General features: G+C 44.9%; 1 protein-coding gene across 1 annotated transcript in view; it reads left to right on the forward strand.

The window, feature by feature from the left end:
* Window positions 1–19,507, forward strand: part of LOC117360002 (fatty acyl-CoA hydrolase precursor, medium chain-like) — a 52,178-nt gene extending 32,671 nt beyond the window's left edge. The window contains exons 10-14 of the mRNA XM_033943529.1: window positions 4,640–4,720; window positions 6,678–6,825; window positions 11,480–11,629; window positions 15,185–15,257; window positions 17,715–19,507. Of these exons, the coding sequence (XP_033799420.1) occupies window positions 4,640–4,720; window positions 6,678–6,825; window positions 11,480–11,629; window positions 15,185–15,257; window positions 17,715–17,901 (639 nt within the window). The 3' untranslated portion in view covers window positions 17,902–19,507. The remainder of the gene's footprint in view (window positions 1–4,639; window positions 4,721–6,677; window positions 6,826–11,479; window positions 11,630–15,184; window positions 15,258–17,714) is intronic.
* The last annotated feature ends 920 nt before the right edge of the window (window positions 19,508–20,427 follow it).

Genomic DNA, 20,427 nt, shown 5'->3' on the forward strand with positions numbered 1-20,427 from the left:
ACTTCCGTGCACTGCCCCGACTTTCCGTGCGCTGTCCCGACTCTCCGTTCACCCCCCCCTGACTTCCGTGCACTGCCCCGCCTCTCCGTGCGCTGTCCCGACTCTCCGTTCACCCCCCCCTGACTTCCGTGCACTGCCCCGACTTTCCGTGCGCTGTCCCGACTCTCCGTTCACCCCCCCTGACTTCCGTGCACTGCCCCGCCTCTCCGTGCGCTGTCCCGACTCTCCGTTCACCCCCCCTGACTTCCGTGCACTGCCCCGACTTTCCGTGCGCTGTCCCGACTCTCCGTTCACCCCCCCCTGACTTCCGTGCACTGCCCCGCCTCTCCGTGCGCTGTCCCGACTCTCCGTTCACCCCCCCCCGCCGTCCGATTCATCCCCCCCCCCCCAGCAGGACCATTCGCACCCCCACCCCGAAGGACCGCCGACTCCCCGACAATATCGGGCCAGGAGGGAGCCCAAACCCTCCTGGCCACGGCGACCCCCTAACCCCACCCCGCACTACATTACGGGCAGGAGGGATCCCAGGCCCTCCTGCCCTCGACGCAAACCCCCCTCCCCCCCAACGACCGCCCCCCCCCAAGAACCTCCGACCGCCGACCCGCGACCCCCCTGGCGACCCCCACGACCCCCCCACCCCCCACCTTTGGTAGTTGGGCCAGAAGGGAGCCCAAACCCTCCTGGCCACGGCGACCCCCTAACCCCACCCCGCACTACATTACGGGCAGGAGGGATCCCAGGCCCTCCTGCCCTCGACGCAAACCCCCCTCCCCCCCAACGACCGTCCCCCCCCCCAAGAACCTCCGACCGCCCCCCCAGCCGACCCGCGACCCCCCTGGCGGCCCCCACGACCCCCCCACCCCCCTTCCCCGTACCTTTGGAAGTTGGCCGGACAGACGGGAGCCAAACCCGCCTGTCCGGCAGCAGCCAACGAAGGAATGAGGCCGGATTGGCCCATCCGTCCTAAAGCTCCGCCTACTGGTGGGGCCTAAGGCGCGTGGGCCAATCAGAATAGGCCCTGGAGCCTTAGGTCCCACCTGGGGGCGCGGCCTGAGGCACATGGTCGGGTTGGGCCCATGTGCCTCAGGCCGCGCCCCCAGGTGGGACCTAAGGCTCCAGGGCCTATTCTGATTGGCCCACGCGCCTTAGGCCCCACCAGTAGGCGGAGCTTTAGGACGGATGGGCCAATCCGGCCTCATTCCTTCGTTGGCTGCCTGCCGGACAGGCGGGTTTGGCTCCCGTCTGTCCGGCCAACTTCCAAAGGTACGGGGAAGGGGGGGGGGGGGGTCGGGGGGGTCGGCCAGGGGGGTCGCGGGTCGGCTGGGGGGGCGGTCGGAGGTTCTTGGGGGGGGGACGGTCGTTGGGGGGGAGGGGGGTTTGCGTCGAGGGCAGGAGGGCCTGGGATCCCTCCTGCCCGTAATGTAGTGCGGGGTGGGGTTAGGGGGTCGCCGTGGCCAGGAGGGTTTGGGCTCCCTTCTGGCCCGATATTGTCGGGAAGTCGGCGGTCCTTCGGGGTGGGGGTGCGAGTGGTCCTGCCGGGGGGGGGGATGTATCGGACGTCGGGGAGTCGGCCGGGCAAGAGGGCTTGGGCTCCCTCTTGCTCCGATCGTGGATGCGGGTGCGGGTGGGAGCGCGTGCGAGTGGTCGTTCGGGGTGGGGGTGCGAGTGGTCCTGCTGGGGGGGTGAATCGGGCGTCGGGCGGGGTGGGAACTATGTTTGAAAACTTTCGTATACCGCGCTCACGCATATAACGCGCGAGGGGTATGCGCGGTAGGTAAAAACGCGTATAACGCGCGCGTTATATGCGTGAAAATACGGTACATTACTCAGTTTGGCGTCATCGGCGAATAATGTTATTTTACCTCGAAGCCCTTCTGCCAAGTCTCTTATAAAGATGTTGAATAGGATTGGGCCCAAGACTGAGCCCTGTGGTACTCCACTAATCACCTCCGTCATTTCGGAGGGGGTGCCGTTCACCACCACCCTTTGGAGCCTACCTCCAAGCCAGCTCCCAACCCATTTCGTCAATGATGCGACGTATATGTTATATTTAATTTGATTTGATATGTAATTATAGTGTGTCTCTGAAGTGTTTTGTACGATAAATGTATATTTTTAATTTTGAATGTTAATATGTAACTCACCCTGGATAAGGGCGGGTGAGAAATAAACAAACAAACATTCTTACCAAAATATACAGACCATTAATCTCTGCCTGACTAGTGCAGAAACAAATGCTATAAGGTGAAGAGGAATGGCAGCATTGGTCTGGTTTAAACCCAGACATTATCAAAACTGTAGATAACTGGAGAGATTGGAGTGGAAATATTCATTAACTCTTAAGAATAGTCTTACTGAGTCCGACCAAAGGTCCATCAAGCCCAGTAGCCCATTCTCTGGCCAATCCAGGTCCCTAGTACCTGGCCAAAATCCAGAGTAGTAGTAGTAGTAGTATTTTAGGAGGATTTTTGAGCCAATGAGGTGAATGCTTTACCACCGCTACTCCACCATTGTGGAGGTGGGAGGGCCCTTGTCTGAGGCTTTTTCCTCCGTTGATATCTACATTGAACCTGCACTTGTCTTCATTCCATCTGTAGACAACTTATATCCGACCATCGTAGAAGTGTTTCTCCATCACATCAAAATCCAGAGTAGCAACATTCCATGCTACCGATCCAGGGTAAGCAGTAGCTTCTCCCATGTGTTTCTCAATAGCAGACTATGGGCTTTTCCTCCATGAACTTGTCTAAACCCTTTTTAAAACCAGCTACACTATCCGCTCTTACCACAAGTTCTGGCCACGCATTCCAGAGCTTAACTATTCTCTGAGTGAAAAAATATTTCCACCTATTGGTTTTAAAACTTCATTGAGTGCCCCCTAGTCTTTGTAATTTTTGACAGAATGAAAAATCAATCTACTTCTACCCGTTCTACTCCACTCAGATTTTGTAGGCTTCAATCATATCTCCCCTCAGCCATCTCTTTTCCAAGCTAAAGAGCCCTAATCTTTTTACTCTTTTCTCCATCCCCTTTATCATCTTGGTCGCTCTTCTTTGAACCTTTTTTAGTGCTGCTATATCTTTCTTGAGATAAGGAGACTAGAATTGAATGCAGTATTCCAGGTGAGGTTGCACCATGGAACGATACAAAGGCATTATAACATTCTTACCCCCTCTTACAAAGGTGTGCTAGGCGTTTTAGCGTGGATTTAGTGCACATTAAATCAACACATGCATTAACTGCTAATGCGTCCATAGGATAACATGCATGCGTTAGCATTTAGCGCGCGCTAAAAAACTTAGCACACCTTTGTAAAAGAGAGGGTTAGTCTTGTTAACCATCCCTTTTTAAATAATTCCTAGCATCTTGTTTGCTTTATTGGTCGCTGCCATACATTGGGCGGAAGATTTCATTGTATTATCTACAATGACATCCAGATCCTTTTCTTGGGCACTAAACCCCAAGGTGGACCCTAGCATCTGGTAACTGTGATTTGGGTTATTCTTCCCAATGTGCATCACTTTGCATTTGTCCATTTGCCACTTGGACTCCCAGTCTTCCAATTTTCTAAGGTCTGCCTGCAATTTTTCACAATCCACATGCGTTTTATTAACTTTGAACAGTTTAGTGTCACCTCACTCGTCGTTCCAGTTTCCAGATCATTTATAAATAAGTTAAATAGCACCGGTCCCAGTACAGACCCCTGTGGCACTCCACTGTTTACTCTCCCCCATTGAGAAAAATGACCATTTAACCTTACTCTCTGTTTTTTATCTGGTATCAAATTCCTAATCCACAACTAAACCTATCCCATGACTCCTATCCCATGACTCCTTAATTTTCACAGGAGCCTCTCGTGATATGCTACATCAACTTGCTCACCTTTATTCACATGTTTATTCACATGTTCAAAGAAGTCAAGTTGAGCCCATGCTGACTCTGTCTCATTAAATTATGTTTGTCTATGTGTTCCACAATTTTTTTGTTTTTTAATTGTTTCCACCATTTTGGCAAGCACTAAAGTCAGGCTCACTAGTCTGTAATTTCCTGGATCTCCCCTGGAACTTAAAAAAAAACCAAAAACATTGGCCACCTTCCAATCTTCAGGTACTACAGACGATTTTAGCGACAGGTTACAGATCACTAACAGCAGGTCAGCAATTGATCAACTTGAGCACTGGGAAAGAGACAGAATGACTTATTGCTAATACCATGATATCATCTGTTTCAGACTTCTACAGAACATCAGGGGAAGGGAATTCTTGTCAGAACTTTTAGGGCTCCTTTTACAAAGGCGTGGTAGTGGTTTAACGTGCGTAGTACTGCGTGCTAAACCACCGGCCGCGCTAGCAGGCGGTAAGTTTTTTGGCTAGCGCGGGGGTTAGCATGTGATTAAAAGTTAAGCGCATTAAAGCCGCTACTGCAGCTTTGTAAAAGGAGCCCTTAGTGAACTGGCACCCCTTTCTTTCAAGTTTAATGCTTTTTGTCATCAAATGTTCTGTTCTAGACAAGAAAAGAACAATGTACTGCTGAGAACTGAAGTTGGTTCCTTCCAGTAGAGTTGCCTGCTATATGCTCAAGACTGAATTATTTAGAGAAATTATCAGATCTGAATGCTTCAATATGTTTTATTATGCAGATAACACAAGCTCATGAGCTGTTGCAAGGAGAAGATAAAGAAAACATTACCTCTTCCATAGACGATGCAGTGCCATTCATGGTGAGACATAATCCAAACCGTTAACATTATGTCATACTTTTGGCAGAGGCTGGTGGCACATTACTAACAGATTTATTTTATTTTATTTATTCAATTTTCCTATACCGTTCTCCCAGGAAAGCTCAGAACGGTTTACATGGGTTTATTCAGGTACTCATGGATTTTTCCCTGTCTGTCCTGGTGGGCTCACAATCTATCTAGTGTACCTGGGGCAATGGAGGGTTTAAGTGACTTGCCCAGGGTCACAAGGAGCAGCATGGGTTTGAACCCACAACCCCAGGGTGCTGAGGCTGTAGTTTTAACCACTGCGCCACACTCTCCCTATTGAGGCATGAGCTTTTAAGGACAAGGCTAGCATGTCTTCCTCCCCCCACCCCTGAAAGTTATCATACATTTAACCTCCTTTGCTTTGCTCAGCATTTCTGAATTTCTCAGAGAAACATAAATAGAATGAACATAGTTAAACTAAAAGTATTTAAAAATCCATAGCAGGTCAGAGTTATTTTTGCACATACAATACAGGTCGTGATTCTATAGAGTCCGCCTAAATTTAGGCGCTGCTATATAAAGGCCCAGATTCTATAAAGGCCCTGATTCTATAAAGTTATGCCTAAAGGTAGGCGTGCCTAAAGGTAGGCCTAAGTCATGCCTAAAGGTAGGCCTAAGTCATGCCTAAAGGTAGGCGTGCCTAAAGGTAGGCCTAAGTCATGCCTAAAGGTAGGCGTGCCTAAAGGTAGGCCTAAGTCATGCCTAAAGGTAGGCGTGCTTTAGGCATCCAATCTAAGTGGTTAATGTGCCAATTAAGGGTCTTAACAAGGGGTAATTGGTACTTAGGTGTCCAAAGGACATAGACGCCACTTTGTAGACGCAGCCACAATTTCATGGACACCCATGTTAAAAACTCGTGCCTAACTCATTAGGTATCGGCATGGTTTGGGCAATGACTCAATTTGGGCGTCCTTTGATTCTATAAAGGACGCCTAACGTAGACGCCTAAACAGTGCCTAACTTTAGACGTGTTTTGCAGAATCAGGGCTTGATTCTATAGAACTTAGGTGCCCATTATAAAATGGGAGTGGGAGTGTGTAGCGCAGTGGTTAGAGCTACAGCCTCAGCACCCTGAGGTTGTGGGTTCAAATCCCTTGTTGCTCCTTGTGACCCTGGGCAAGTCACTTAATCCCCTCATTGCCCCAGGTACACTAGATAGAGTTTGAGCCCACTGGGACAGATAGGGAAATATGATAAAGTACCTGAATGTAAAACCACTTAAGATACTACTGTGAAATCTGGACCCATGGCCCTGCCCCCGCACCCACCTAGTTCCACCCAGCCCCGCCCAAGTTCTATCCAAGTCACGCCATGTTCTATCCCAGCCTTGCCCCACCCCACCCCATCCCCTCAACTTGTTCTCGTGCTCGGAGCTACCCAGTTCTACCCAAGTCACGCCCAAGTTCTGCCCAAGTCATGCCACGTTCTACCCCAGCCCCATCCCCTCAACTTGTTCTCGTACTTGGAGCTACCCAGTTCTACCCAAGTCACGCCCAAGTTCTGCCCAAGTCATGCCACGTTCTACCCCAGCCCCATCCCCTCAACTTGTTCTCGTGCTCGGAGCTACCCAGTTCTACCCAAGTCACGCCCAAGTTCTGCCCAAGTCATGCCACGTTCTACCCCAGCCCCATCCCCTCAACTTGTTCTCGTACTTGGAGCTGCATAGGGAGGGCATCTGCGTATGCACAAGTGCGACACGATGATGTCATACGCATGCTGGGTTTTGAAAAGCCGTCCAGATGCCCGGACATGTCCCCTATAAACAGGACATGTCCGGGTAATTCCAGATGTCTGGTAACCCCTATCCCAAGATAGTGCTTGAAAGAGTGGCACACACACAGATGCCAGTTCATTCACAGAGCTGGGTTCAGTTAAAAACATTTGATTTTACTGTCATTATTTATATCAGATTCCCTATTTTGAATATTTTGATCTGGTGAAAGAGGAGTATCTTGGAGATACAGAGGATCCCATCCAACTGAGAGACCTGGCGCTTGAAATGTTTGGGGATATGATGTTCGTCGTCCCGTCTGTAAAAACAGCGCGATATCACAGAGGTGAGTCTTCAGTTTACAAAAGAAAAGAATATCCAATTCCAGCTTTTTTTTATAAATTTAACATAGATTTCCGAAGGTTGCTGCTCAGTGGTAACACGAAAAACTAAGGTTCAAAGAAGAGCAGCAAAAATGATGAAGGGGATGAATGCCTCTCATGAGGAAAGGCAAAGAAGCGATTGAGGAGAGATATGATTGGGGTTTACAAAATGCAGAGTGGTGTAAAATGGGTAAAAGTAAATAGATTTTTTTACTAAAATGATAAAAGGTATGGAAAACTTTTCGTATGCTGACAGGTTGAAGATGCTGGGGCTCTTCTCCCTGGAAAAACGGAGACTTAGAGGAGACATGATAGAAACCTTCAAAATCCTGAGGGGCATAGAGAAAGTGGACAGGGACAGATTTTTCAGACTGTGGGGAACCACTAACACAAGGGGTCACTTGGAGAAATTGAGAGGGGACAGGTTTAGAACAAATGCTAGGAGGTTCTTTTTTACCCAGAGGGTGGTGGACACATGGAACGCGCTTCCGGAGGTTGTGATAGCCCAGAGCACATTGCAGGGTTCAAGGAAGGTTTAGATAAGTTCCTAAAAGATAGGGGGATTGAGGGTTACAGATAAAAGAAGAGGTAGGCTACAGAAATGGACAGGAACCACATTATAGGTCATGGACCTGACGGGCCGCTGCGGGAGCGGACCGCTGGGCGCGATGGACCAATGGTCTGACCCAGTGGTGGCAACTTCTTATGTTCTTACTGTTTCATAAATTAGAAAGACTAGGAGACACTCGCTGAAGTTACATGGAAATACTTTTAAAACCAACAGGTGGAAATATTTTTTCACTTGGGCCTGGATTCTATAAACAACGCCATAGGTCGCATGTCAATCATGTGACGACACCATTTGTAGAATCGTGGTCTCGGAAGAGGTAGGTGCCGGAAATGTAGGCCAGGGTTTTCAAGGCCTACATTTTCGGCACCTACCTTTTTATATGAATCACGCCTACGGAGACGCTTTAGCCAGCATTAGCCACGCCTACAGTGGCATTAGGCATTATAAAGCGCCTCTGTAGGCGCGATTCAGGCCCTGATTTTTTTTACATTAAATGCATTTTTTTTTCTTTTTAGAAAGTGTTTTCAGTTTAAACCCCCCCCCTTTTTTTTTTTTTTACAAAACTGCAAAAGCGGTTTTTAGCACTGATCTGATGTTCATAGAATTCCTATGAGCGTCGGAGCAGCGCACAGCATTAAGCGCACCGGCTGGTGCTAAAAACCGTTTTTGCATTGTAAAGGGGGGAGGGGTAAATTAGGTGTTAGTTAGGTGTTGGTAGGATGTCTATCTAACTTAAGGCACCGTTTACTGAATCTGGGCCTCAATGAATAGTTAAGCTCTGGAACTCATTGCCAGAGAATGTGGTTACAGCGGTTAGGTAGCTGGGTTTTAAAAAAGGTGTGGACAAGTTCCTGGAGAAAAGGTTCATAGCCTGCTATTGAGACAGACCTGGGGAACGCTTCTTGGCCTGGGACTGAAAGCATGGAATGTTGCTACTATGTATTTGGGATTCTGCCAGGTACTTATGACCTGGATTGGCTACTGTGGAAACAGGATACTGGACTACATGGACCATTGGTCTGACCCAGTATGCCTATTCTTGCATTCTTAAGAGGAAAAACACGGTCATTTTTCCCTTGTAGAAGTCACCAGTATGGTCCCATCTTGACTGCTGTCTTATGGTCTAGAAGACCACATTTGTAAGGGTGTTGAAAGCAATACAGCAGAAAAGAATAGGGTTACTGAAATGATGCAGAGCTGCAACAGGGTGAGTCACTGAAAATTAAAGTCAGTGATTCTCGATTCTGGGTCACCTTTTTACTTCCTCACCCACCCTACTCCTAGTAAAATATAGCCAAAAAATATTTCAGACCCCGATATTAGAGAATGACACGGGGAACCAATTTTTCCCTGTCCCCACGGGGACTCATTTTTCCATCCCGTCCCCACGAGTTCATTTCCTGTTCCTGCCCCATTCCTGCAAGCTCTGTCCTCTCCTCATCTGCACCAGCCTCAAACACTTTAAAATCATAAGCAGCAACATTCTAGAACTCAGACTGTGATGTCATAATGCCTCATTCCACCAATGCCTAAGCTCCGTCCTCATCTGCACAAGCTTCAAACACTTTAAAATCATAAGTAGCAACATTCTAGAGCTCAGACTGTGATGTCATAATGCCTCATTCCACCAATGCCTAAGCTCTGTCCTCATCTGCACCAGCCTCAAACACTTTAAAATCATAAACAGCAACATTCTAGAACTCAGACTGTGATGTCATAATGCCTCATTCCACCAATGCCTAAGCTCTGTCCTCATCTGCACAAACCTCAAACACTTTAATATTATAAGTGTTCAAGGCTTGTGTGGTTAAGGCAGAGTTTACAGGAATGGGGCAGGGACAAGAACAGCGACAAAACTCACGGGGACGGGGTGGGAAAATTGAGTTCCTGTGGGACTGGAGACAATTTGTCCCCGTGTCATTCTCTACCTGCTATTTCCAAATAAGAGTACACTGAGACAGGGATCAGTGCAGAAAGCCTGCATGTACCAAATGACTGAGTGCATGCCATCTAATGCAAATGCAACACCCAGTTTTTGTTCACTGATACAATAAGCAAATTCTGTGCAAATTATACCTGTGTATAATTGTAGGTTAATCAGGGAGAGCACGCACAGAAGGTTCTGTGCTAAGGACTCTGTGCATGACTGAACAAATAAAAAGTGTCATCACACAGTGAGTTGCACATGTGCAGGAATATTATTCTGTCCACAAAATGTTTGTGATGCTGATATTTATGGACAGAATAACCTTGCAGACAAAAAAAAAATTGTGGTGGGGGGAGGGGGGAACCACTCTGATTCCAACACAAAGGTAGCATTTGTTATGCATCCACTAAAAAGACTCAATGCAGACTTGTGTTTCGGCACAGAGCACCTGCCTTAGGAATCAGTCAATTTCAGTGCAACCACTCAAAAACTTATACAAAAAAGTGTGCCAAGCACTGCCCGTGATATCTTGAATAAACAGTAGTAAAAATAGTAGAAACGGCAGCTATTTTTCATATACGTTTGTGAACAGTTGCACCAAAATTGATTTTGACACTTGAGGCAAGCGTTCTGCATTGAAACGCACGCCTGTGTTGAGCCTTTTTAGTGGAAGCATGATAAATGTTACCCATGTGTTGGAATCAGAGTGCCCCCTCCCCCATTGTTTTCTTTTTCGGAGCTTTTCTTCTTCTCAAAATAATATTGCAGCGCATGCATAGATAATGGCGTTTTTCTGCTCAGATCTGTGCGCAGAACTATCACTTCTCTAGTTCCATCTTTTTTTCCCCTTGCTCTTCACGGAGGTCATGTCAATGCTCACATCAAAAAAGAAGGAACAGATGATAAATTCTCACAGACATATTGCAAAAAAAAAAAAAGAGCTAACCTTTCTACGCTGCCTCAGAGCTGGCTTTAAAGTTCCTACATTTTGCATGCCATAAAGTCATCTGTGGACTTCTCTGCATTGGGGAGGAATAGATAATAATAATAATTAGTTTATATACCGCAAGGCCGTAAAGTTCTATGTGGTTACAATACAGTAGTTTAAAAAATACAATAAAAAGTTGAATAACAACATCATTACCACTGATTTTAATCTGCTGGGTGCTGCTGTTTAATGCTAAGTATTTTATAGGGTTTTCTCCTGCACAAAACCCTTTTCTACCTCATGCACCCGTAAATGTGTATGCAAACATTGTGCTGGCTTTCTGTATTAGCCCCTCAGAGAGAGCAGCAGCTCAGAGTACAGCACAGAGGCGTAGCCACAGAGTGGCCCACCCACCCAGCAGTCACAGGCCTCTGGCAGTGGTTCCTACACGCTGCTAGCAGCTACCCCGGAAGCCTTCCCTCTGACGCGTTTGCGTTTTGTGTCAGAGGGAAGGCTTCTGGATCAGCCACCGGCAGCATGTTGGAACTGCTGCCAGTGCCCTGAAGAAGAAATAGAAATGCTGCAGGGACTAGGGGGTGTGGGAAGGGAGGGAAAGAGAGAGGCTGCATGGGCTAGGGGGTGGGAAAGAAGGGAAAGAGAGAGGCTGAAGCATGGGCTTGAGGGGTGGGAAGAGAGAGAATGAGATGCCCGTCCACTTTGGGCTCTGGCCCACCCAAAAGTGGCTGTCTGGCTACAACACCAGTACAGCGTACAAAAATTCCCATACTCCAGGATTTCTGTTGTACATTTTTGTTTTGTTTCATTGTTTTAAGTTAGATGGTAGTGGCTATTTTTTAAAAAGTTAGTCAGTCTAATTGAATAAGGGAAGAGAATGGGGGTTTTATATACCGCTTGGACAAAGTATATTAAGCGGTTTACAATCAGGTACTCAAGCATTTTTTTCCCTATCAGTCCCGGGGGCTCACAGTCTATCTAATGTACCTGGGGCAGTGGAGGATTAAGTGACTTACCTAGGGTCAGAAGGAGCAGCACGGGATTTGAACCTACCACCTCAGGGTGCTGAGGTTGTAGCTCTAAGCCTTATGGTGTGGATCAAATGTGAAAGTGGTTCTTTTCTTGTTCTGAGGCTAATTTTTTTTTTTCTTCTTCTTCTTTTCTGTATTCTGTTAGACTCTGGCCTTCCAGTTTTTCTTTATGAATTTCAGCATCGACCATCTGGTTATGGCAATTTAAGACCAGATTTTGTAAAAGCAGATCACGGAGATGAACTCGGCTATGTGTTAGGAAATCCATTCCTGCCTACTTATCTATCCGTGCTAAGTAAGTAATTCACTTAGAAGTGAAATATTCTTTTAAAAGGATCAGACTGTTCTTAGAAACATAGAACACATTAGTAGAAAAGCACTATCTGGCCTACCCAGAATTCCCCAGATTCTATCAAAAGGAGAGTACAAATTGACTTTTAGGACTGAACTGTATAAATTTGCATGGAGTCAGGCAGTGTTTGTTGTTATTAAAGCATATAAGCAGTATGTGTGTGCAAATTAATATAATTGGCTGTTAATTGGAATGACATCACATTACATTAGTGATTTTTATTCCGCAATTACCTTGTGGTTCAAGGCAGATTACACAAGAGTTATCTGGACATTTCCAGGAGAGTTACAAAATATAGCAGGTTACTTCAGAGGAGATCTGGACATTGTATCAGGGTCATTACAAGTTTAAGGGCTTTATCGCACGCAGCTTTTTAGTGCGTGCTAACCCCCGCGCTAGCTGAAAAACTATCGCCTGCTCAAGAGGAGGCGGTAGCGGCTAGCGCGGCCGGCAAATTAGCGCGCGCTATTATGCACGTTAAACCGCTAACGCGGCTTCGTAAATGCCCTAAGTTTCAAGTTTATTTAAATTTTAATATACCGACCATCAACGTGCGCCTGGCCGGTTTACAAAGCTAAAAATAGTAAAATAAATTTTTGAGGGGTGAGTAGGGGGAGAAAATGTGAACATTAAATAGACAAATTACGAACACGAGTTGGAGGGTGAAGAGGAAGGAAAAGTTAATAATGACATCGTTAAAACAAATTAATTAAGGGGAAGGGGGGGGCGGAAGAAAACATCAGGAAGGTAGATAGATAATTTAATTAAATGGTTGTGGGATCTGGGGGAGACTGAAATGCTTCCTGCGGTGTTAGTTAGTTTGTCATGATAGAAACCTTCAAAATCCTAAAGGGCATAGAGAAAGTGAATAAGGATAGATTCTTCAAACTGAGGGGAGCCACAAGAACTAGGGGTCACTCGGAGAAATTGAAAGGGGACAGGTTTAGAACAAATGCTAGGAAGTTCTTTTTTACTCAGAGGGTGGTGGACACATGGAATGCGCTTCCAGAGGATGTGATAGGCCAGAACTCTGTACAGGGGTTCAAGGAGGGTTTGGGGATTGAAGGGTACAGATAGAACTTGAGGTAGGTTATAGAAGTGGACAGAAACCACTTTATAGGTCGCAGACCTGATGGGCCGCCGCGGGAGCGGACCGCTGGGCGAGATGGACCTCGGTCTGACCCAGTGGAGGCAACTTCTTATGTTCTTATGTCTTGATGGATTTCTTGAATAACAGGTTTTTTATTTCTCTTCTGAAAGTTTTATAGTCTGGTGTCGTGATCAGGAGATTGGAGAGTTGGTGGTCTAGTTTCGCTGCCTGCGTGGCCAGTAGGCCGTCGTACATTTGTTTTTGCGTTTAATGCCTCTGAATGGTGTCTGGGTTCTCCTTTGCCCAGTTGTGGTAGTACAGATAAGGCGGTTGTTCAAGTAGGCTGGGCTGTCTCCATTCGTGGCTTTGAATAGTAGACAATAAAATTTGAATAGAATGCTTGCCTGTATTGGGAGCTAGTGTGAGTCGAGGGATGCGGCGGTGATGTGGTCGTATTTATTCAGCAATTGGAGCTAATTGGCACCAATTTGCAGTTGTGCATGCGACTGCCTTTAGTCACTATTCTACAACCTAGGCAAATAAATTCAAGGTTGCGCATCTTCAAAGGTGGCACTGATGTGTCAAGGACACGGATGGGTGAGGGGCGGGCCCAGACTATGCATATGTAGGTAACCAGAATACCTGAATGTATGCACATATTTGGCAAATGTAGGCACCCGCATTTACAACAGCCTTTGAGTACATTCCCATGCCTAAATATGGGCACCTTGTACAGAAACTATCCCAATGGGCATACTTAATTAGAGATGGTTTCTGATTGGGTGAGCACATTGGAGGCTACAGTACACATTTCCACAACTTTAAGCAGTGTTTGCTCTCAAATAACGCACAGCATTATTAGATGTGCCGAGGACTAGCTATCGCAACATCTGCACAGAAAGTATATACACATAGAAACATGATGGCAGATAAAGGCCAAATGGCCCATCTAGTCTGTCCATCAGCAGCATCCACTATCTCCTCCTCTCCCTATAGACTAAGGCTCTTTACACCTGCATTGTGAGGTCATAAGAACCATAGCTTATAACAATAATGCTCTAACACTTGCATTATGAGGTCATAGAGATTTATGATTATAGAAACATAGACTTATCATGAGAGGGAATTATAATGACAAAACAAGGGTGATACTGAAAATACTGCTTTGATTAGTCACCCATCAGCAATCTATCAATCTTTGTATATATAAAAAATGAACACACAAAATATGATACGTGCTTAATAGTGAACGCTCAGACCCACAACTATATCCCAGTGAAATATCACAGAGAAGCTGTGTAAAGAGACCATCATTGCTTGTTCACAGTCTCACCCACCATTGCTGTATAAAATAAGTTCTAACAACATCCACAGCTCCTAAAAAAGGAACAAAAACTACTTATCTTAGTAAGGTGGTACTGTAATCTTTACAGCTACTCCGGATACATTCTTAATCACCATAATGCACAAAATGCATGTTCACCGACCCCCCCCAACCCAGGTTTCACCGGTTGGCTTCATCAGGAGGGGTACAGGACAGACACTTCCTTCCTCCAGCATCGCCAGGCATCGCCAGAGTGTGCTTTGTGCTGGAGGAAGGAAGTGTCTGTCCCGTACCCCTCCTGATGAAGCCAACCGGTGAAACCTGGGTTGGGGGGGTCGGTGAACATGCATTTTGTGCAGCAGTGGTGATTAAGAATGTATCCGGAGTAGCTGTAAAGATTACAGTACCACCTTACTAAGATAAGTAGTTTTTGTTCCTTTTTTAGGAGCTGTGGATGTTGTTAGAACTTATTTTATACAGCAATGGTGGGTGAGACTGTGAACATGCAATGATGGTCTCTTTACACAGCTTCTCTGTGATATTTCACTGGGATATAGTTGTGGGTCTGAGCGTTCACTATTAAGCACGTATCATATTTTGTGTGTTCATTTTTTATATATACAAGGATTGATAGATTGCTGATGGGTGACCAATCAAAGCAGTATAGAAACATAGAAACAGGACAGCAGATAAAAGGCCTAATGGCCCATCCAGTCTGCCCATCCAGAACATCCACGATCTCGTCCTCTCCCTAAGAGATCCGACATGCCTGACCAATGCTTTCTTGAATTCAGACATAGTCTTTGTCTCAATCACCTCTACCGGGAGAGTATTCCACTCATCTACCACCCTTTCTGTAAAAACATATTTCCTTAGATTATTCCTGAGCATATCACCTCTTAACTTCATCCCTTGCCCCTCACTCCTTTCAGGCCTCATGCCTATTTATGCTACATATGTATTTAAATGTCTCTGTTATATCTCCCCTCTCCCGCCTTTCCTCCAAAGTATACCGTACGTATTGAGATCTTTCGCTAATCTAAGTAAACTATGTGCATGTAACATTCGTAATTCTCTCCTTCAGGTATTGCTACCGATGAGGAGAAAAGTTTAAGCAAAACAATGATGAAGTATTGGGCTAACTTTGCTCGAACTGGGTAAGAATTTTTAGTACATTTGATGACAATTTTGTAAATCACTGGTTTATGGCATTTGATTCAGTCTGGTTAGATAACTGTAAGATATCAATTTATTTAAAGCCAGCACATGAAGCGTATACAAGTACAATAAAACAGTAAAACCAAACATTATTCAATTTACCTCATAAATAGAGTCTGAACCCTCTCTCGAGCACTATCACAAACATGATAGACTGCAGTTTCCAAAAGCTTTAGTCTATGAGTTCTTAACCTGGTGTCCATGATGAGATTTCAGGGAATCTGTGATCTTGGATGGGAAAAAAATTACAATTATATTTTTACTAACTTCCAACTGAAATTTAGCTTTTTCATCCATTAATGAATGTAGGCAACAAAATAATTTATGGCCTCTAGACTCAAAAAAATGTAACGTCAATAAATTTGACTATCTAAAATTATTATACCCCCCACCAAAAAAAAGCAAAACTAGAATATATTTGGTTATGTGAAGTGCATTTTTCTCTAAAAGACAAAATAGTCAACACATATTTGTGATTTTTAAAAATATTTTTAAAACTGCATTTCAGCATAATTGGCTTCCTTTGTAAAACAATCTACCATGTTTCCCCGAAAATAAGACAGTGTCTTTTATTAATTTTGGGTCCAAAAAATGCACTAGGGCTTATTTTCAGGGTAGGTCTTATTTTTTCCATGTACGCTGTACAATGATCATCTCTTCCTTCCTCTCCTCCACCCCAGTTCTTCCTCTTTCCTCCCCTCTCACCCATCCCCTTGTGCCTTCCCTCTGCAGCATCTTTCTATCCCTCCCTCCCATTCCCCGTGCAGCAGAACCCTTGAGCAGCATCTATCCCTCCCTCCCATCCCCCCCACGCACAGCAGAACCCCACCAACCCTCCCACCATGAGACCGAATGCTTCCCTCCAAACAGCAGCAATGGCAGCACACTAAACAGGCTGCTTCGCGGCCTTCCCTGTGTCATTGATGACAATTTCCCCGTGGATAATTGTGGTAGAAACCTCTACCAATTTCCCCGTAGATAATTGTGTTAGAAACCTCTACCATGGCTTAAGTAAATTCATGGATATTTACATCGGCTGTAGGGTTAGTGTTAATGTCTCTACTAGAGAATGACACAGGAACAAATTTGTACCCATCCCCGCAGGAACTCAATTTCCCCATTCTGTCCCCATGAGTTTTGTCCCTGCCCCATTCCTGTAAGCTCTGCCTTAACCGCACAAGCCTCGAACACTTATAATTTTAAAGTGTTCAAGGCTTGTACAGATGAAGACGGAGCTTCAGGAGTGAGGCAGAGACAGGAATAGAACTTTCCGGGACAGGACGGGAAAATGAGTTCCTGCGGGGACGGGAAAAAATTAGTCCCCTGTCATCCTCTAGTCCCTACCTGTAATGAAAGTGCATGTTAAATGACTTATGCTAGTTATTTTTAAAGAAAAGTAGGCAATTAGACCCAGATTCTATAAATGGCGCCTGAAGATAGACACCTAGATCTGTGCACCTAGTTGATCAAGACGCCTAACTTAATTGTTCAATTAGGCTTAATCAGTGCCGTTAATTGAAAAGTACCAAACAAAAATGAACTCTATAGTATAATCTTTTACAGTGACATCAAATTTAGAATAAGGTCAAAAAAAGACCTCAAATACCCCAGTGTCTCAATATTTTGAAGACACATTTAGTGGGGCAAAAGGTACTATCATCACTTTTGGTGAAGGTACAATTATAATGAGGTTTTTTGACTGATGATAGTACCTTTTACCCCACTGAATGTGTCTTCAAAATATTGAGACACTGGGGTGTTTGAGGTCTTTTTCTATCATTATTATAAATTTTAATGTCACTGTAAAATGTTACTTTTTTGTTTGGTATTTTGATTGGTGAATCATAGTTTGTTTCCACATTAATTAACATAACATACGTCAATTAATGTGGAAACAAACTATGATTCACCAATCAAAATACCAAACAAAAAAGTAACATTTTACAGTGTGTGTTAATTGAAAAGTGCCATTAAAAAGTGATTAAAAACAATTGAAAAAAATTAATTAGCTGGTAGGCGCATAACTCAGTAGGCAAATACTAGAAAATAGGCATGGTTGGGGTAGATTTGGGGCATATTTTGACTAAAGAGCAATCGTTTAGGCCAAGCAAGCCCTGGCATAAATGGAGTGCATCTAAGGTTTCAACGTCTACTCATGCCTAAGTCTGCTTAGATGCCATTAGGCATGATTCTATAAATGACACCTAGCGGATGATTGGCAGTTGCATTCAAGGTCACCTACAAGCTAGGCGCCATTTTTAGAATCAGTTTTCTTTATAAAATGGTGCTTTACGTATGTAAGTGCTTCTTTAGGCTCTTACCCTTGGCACCCTGTTGTAATATTACCCTCTATATATGGTTCATTCTGGATGGGGGTGGGGTGTTTCTTTTCTCAGAAATCCAAATGGCGATGAGTTGGTGGAATGGCCAGTCTATGACAACAAAGAACAGTACCTGCAGATAGACTTAAAGCAGAAGATGGGGACACAACTGAAAGATCACCGAATGACATTCTGGACCAAGGACCTGCCTGAAAATATCCAGCAGCTTAAAAAAGAAAAGAAAGAACATACAGAGTTATAATTCCTATAGTTTGAAATATATTGGGTATTATGATAAAATAGAATCTAAATATTGTAATACCATTACAGGAGCTCATGTATTGTAACACCACTACTGAAGCTCAGCTATTGTAACACCATTACTGAAGCTCTTGTAAACTGCTTAGAATTGGCTCCCCAGTCATTAGTAGTTATATAGAAACTTCCAATAAACAATGTGAAGCTTTTAATAATTTAGGGGGAATTCATCAAGGGGCGTTAACTGCATCAGTGCACAACAACGATTAGTACTTGCTAGGAATATAATGGGCATCTTAGCGTTTAGTGCATGCTAATCAGTAGCATGCAGTAACATGGTTAGCGCCTTTTGATGAATTCCCCTTAGGGGCCCTTGTATTAAAGGGTATCAAGCACTTAGGGCCAGATTCTGTATAGGATGCCTGGTCTCAGAAGCCGCCTAAGCGGCTTTTGAGAATCGTACACGGGCGTCCTATATAGAATCGCATCTGTCCTCACAGACAGACGCCTAAGCCCGCCTAACACCATGATTCTCTAACCAGCATCCATGTCACAAGCGCCAGTTGGAGAATTAGGTTACCGCTGAGCTGATCGCGACATCCCTCCTGCCCAGCAGACTTTGTGGTGGGACGGGTTCCCTGCCGCTAAACTGATTGGCCACTAAACTGATTGGCCGCTAAACTGATTGCGGCAGGGAGATTCCCTTACTACGATCAGTTCAGGGGCTGTGGCTGTTTGAAATGTAGGCCAGCATTTTGCTGGCCTACATTTCAGGTGCCTAGAGCTGCCTAAGCTCCCCTAAGGCCACTTCCGGGCAAAACCACGCCTAGCTTTAGGTGAACTTAGGCAGCCCTACGCGCCTCCCTAGGCTCTCAAAGATGCCTACAATGTAGGTAGCCTGCTGCGGGGTGAGTTTTTTGGTTTTTGTTTTTTTTTAAATGTGCGTCCCGATTGGCTGGTTAGACAGCAGTAGAACGCCTACCACCGTCTACAATCGGATGCAGTTTATAGAATTTGCCCCTTAATATGGTTTTAGAGCAGGAAATCAAGGTAGTGCAAAATTGATAGTGTTTCATGATATTTGCCTGGTTCTTTTTGCACTAAGGGGGGAAATTCTATAAAAGGCACCTAAAGATAGGCACCTAACTTCCCCCCCCCTCCCCAAAACTGTGCTAGTGTTTTTTTATCGCTGGTCGCAGCAGTAACACCTCCAACGCTCATAGAATTCGTATGAGCACCAGAGCTGTTAACCACCACAGCTGGTGCTAAATAACGCTAGCGCTGTTTTGTGAAAGGAGGGGTTAATTAGTAAATTAGCTTCGTTTATAGGCTTTAACAAACTCATAATTGAAAAAAATAATAATAATTAATTGGGAGATGGGCACCTGTCCTCTTAGGCACAATTCAACAAAAGATAGGCACTTATCACATGGCACTTATCGTTGCCTAACACCAAAGTAGACGTGTTTAGGATGGAGAAAGACTTAAGCACTACTAGGCATGATTCTCTAAAGGACTTAGGCGCCTATAATGTAGGCCTTTAAAACCGTGGCCTACATTACAGGCGCCTAAGTTTTAAGTTATATAACTAGACAGGTTTTTTATTTAAATATACTATATTTTTATTAAATAACACAAATCGTAACACTATATTATACATTAAACATAAATGAATCCATATTGCACTTCCAGTTACTAAAATCTGTATTATCCCACAATGCAGTGGAAGAAAACCTGGAGCTTGTACTCAGTCCATTCCCAAGCCTTTTCTGATGAAAATAAAGCTGTTCCACATCATAGTCTGGGTGTATTATTTCATTTCTCCAGTATTCTCCAATGTTCCAACGAGCATACATTGATTCTTAGACAAAGCTGTTATAATGCCTTCTCACTCCAATTCAGACTGTGTCCAGCCAGCCCAACGTAGCACCACTTTCGCTATTACAGCGTCTTCAGGAGCTGATTTTCAACTTCCTTACTGCTTCATTTAAGAACATAAGCAGTGCCTCTGCTGGATCAGACCAGGGGTCCATCATGCCGAGCAGTCCGCTCGCGCGGCGGCCCATCAGGTCTAGGACCTGTATAGTAATCCTCTATCTATACCCTTCTATCCCCTTTTCCTTCAGGAAATCATTCAATCTCTTCTTGAACCCCAATACCATACTCTGTCCTATCACAACCTCTGGAAGCTCATTCCAGGTGTCCACCACCCTTTGGGTGAATAAGAACTTCCTAGCATTGGTTCTGAATCTGTCCCCTCTTAATTTTTCCGAATGGCCTCTCGTTCTTGTAGTTTTTGAAAGTTTGAAGAATCTGTCCCTCTCCACTTTCTCTATGCCTTTCATGATCTTGTAAGTCTCTATCATGTCACCTCTAAGCCTCCATTTTTCCAGGGAAAAGAGCCCCAGTTTCTCTAATCTTTCAGCATATGAAAGGTTTTCCATGCCTTTTATCAATCGCGTTGCAATTGCATGGGTACACAAGCCCACTCCCCCCTCAGACAGGATACAAACAGGGGAGAGTGAGCTTG

This window comes from Geotrypetes seraphini, chromosome 4, assembly GCF_902459505.1.
Source record: "Geotrypetes seraphini chromosome 4, aGeoSer1.1, whole genome shotgun sequence".
NCBI lineage: Eukaryota > Metazoa > Chordata > Amphibia > Gymnophiona > Dermophiidae > Geotrypetes > Geotrypetes seraphini.